This window comes from Elephantulus edwardii, unplaced genomic scaffold, assembly GCF_000299155.1.
Source record: "Elephantulus edwardii isolate Elephantulus edwardi_28Jun2011 unplaced genomic scaffold, EleEdw1.0 scaffold00365, whole genome shotgun sequence".
NCBI lineage: Eukaryota > Metazoa > Chordata > Mammalia > Macroscelidea > Macroscelididae > Elephantulus > Elephantulus edwardii.
The window spans coordinates 1,748,360-1,750,463 of record NW_006400115.1 but is presented as its reverse complement, the minus strand read 5'-3'; the positions used below and the strand labels follow the sequence as shown (position 1 = coordinate 1,750,463).

The following is a 2,104-nucleotide window of genomic DNA, read 5'->3' as shown; positions in this document are numbered from 1 at the left end:
AATGACAAAGAAATATGACTTCTCTCACATTTTCAGTGTTACTGCCACCCTTGCAGAGGCTTTAGTCTTTCCCTGGAGCTACATTTGTACACTGGATGACTTATAGAATCAACATAGTGATGCCTCATACAGCGTCTGGGGTCTGAATCCACCATGAAAGAACCATCCATTTTGCTGTCTGTATTTCCCATTATCACAAGCAGGGAGATCATAGAAAAAGATGCAGCTAGTACATGTGTTCTCATTGTGAGGAAAAACTTATCAAGAATAACAGCAGAGGGAGGCAGAGAACCACAAGTTTGCCAGTGTCTTCAACTCCTAGGATCTTTTCAAGAAAAGGGCCTGATCTGGCTAAAGCTTCCTAGTTGTCATTGTCCTTTGTATGCTGGAATGCTGTTTTCCTTTTTTCACTTGCAGTCATCACAGTTATCTGTCACATGCTGGAATAGAAACAGAAATTATTTTACCCAGAAATACTAATGGAATCCAGTAGACAGTTTCTGTGTCATTTTGGATATATAATATTCATTTTGAGCACGTCATTAGCATCAACTTTCATCGATTCCTCCCAACATTACACCACCTATAGCTGATACTACACATTTATATAACGATTTGGGGGTGGAAACAACAGTTTAATGAAAGCACATATTAACTTTCATTGCTGAAGTTTTTGTTTCTAGGGGCAAGAACAGTTTGAACCCGTGGTAAAAACTTAATTGTGGTTCTGACCACAGAGTAACTGAGTTAGGTGGTCTCATCTCTTTCCCTGGTGTGTAATAGAGAGAGGATTTATTTAATTTTTCAGTAAGTTTGGTGTCAACATCAGCTCACAGAGCTAGAACAGGTCAACATTAATGAGCATAGGCTCTGTCCCATGGTGAAGGTTCTTTTCCTTTTCCAAGTTCATACCCACCTATCCATCTAATTTTCCACTTCTGAACTCTAGGCTCATCCTGTTTTTTTTGTAAACTCTGTACCATCCAGCATCATCAATAAATGGTGTCTAAAATACACATTATACTAATTAATCTTTAGTGTGGTTAAAGGAGCAACTTGCATGTATTTGTCAATAGAGTCATATATTTCTCCAGAATCTTTGTTATACTGAGCACATGATATAATTTGAAAAAGTAAGTGGTCATTACAGCAGAGATTTACCATTAAGATGGAATTATATTATACTGGTACTCCTAAAATTTCCTTTGTTCATTGACCTTGGGCAAAAAACTGGAGTCTGGAGGTTCTCTAATCCTGAACAATCAAAGATCTTTGTCGTATCAGAAGACAGAAAGTATAAAAAATCTTTACAAACATTTAAGAAAACTGGGGACAATGACATCAGAAGCACAAGGGGCAATCAAAGATTTAGGAAAGCTTTCAAAGATATGTCTGTAGAAACTGAGTTATTTTATTCTTCTCTCTCTTGCTTTCATTGCTATAGGCTTGGAATTGACTCTCTCTCTAGCGGATTCTTAGAGACTGTAAAATGTATAGGAAGAGAGTACCCATTTTTCTCCCCAGCAGTCACTGGTAGATTAAAACCACCAGAGAGGCCTCACCTTTCGGTGAGCAGTGCAACTTGCTATGGACCACTAGAGCTCTCTTTTAAAAAAAAAAGTACATATTTTAAACTTCTTACTCATGTGTAGGGAGCTCTGGTAGTAAGAATCTGCTCTGCAATCCTGAAGGCTGGGAGAAAGATGGACAAACTCCTCTTGTGCTATTACTGCTTCTGAAAACCAGCTGGAGGAGCAGCTATGGGTCAGTTCTGACTCAATTATACACAACAACAACAACAAACAACTCACAGGCAGCCTGAAGAAAAAAGGCAAGGGGTTGATAATACCAAGATTAGAAGTTCAAGTTTTTGTAAGTCAACTAGCTATGCCCTAATAGAGTGGTTCCAAATCCATTTAGCTTCCGTTAGCCACCTTCTAAGTGTGAGGTCGCCGTAAAGCAGGATAAAGATAAGCAGTCTCCTGTGCAACTAACTGCCTCTGAAAACCCTCTGAAGGGTCAAGTATGGGTCAGTTTCAGCTCATAACAACATAACAGCTCAGTATATAAACAACAACAGCAAGTATGAAGTATGGGAGATCTG

The 2,104-nt window shown here is 38.8% G+C and overlaps 1 protein-coding gene across 1 annotated transcript in view; it reads right to left on the bottom strand.

The window, feature by feature from the left end:
* LOC102862822 (norrin-like) overlaps positions 1-245 on the bottom strand; it is a 47,939-nt gene extending 47,694 nt beyond the window's left edge. Inside the window, exon 1 of the mRNA XM_006902076.1 lies at positions 74-245. Coding sequence (XP_006902138.1) covers positions 74-245 — 172 coding nt within the window. The remainder of the gene's footprint in view (positions 1-73) is intronic.
* Between the last annotated feature and the right edge of the window lie 1,859 nt (positions 246-2,104).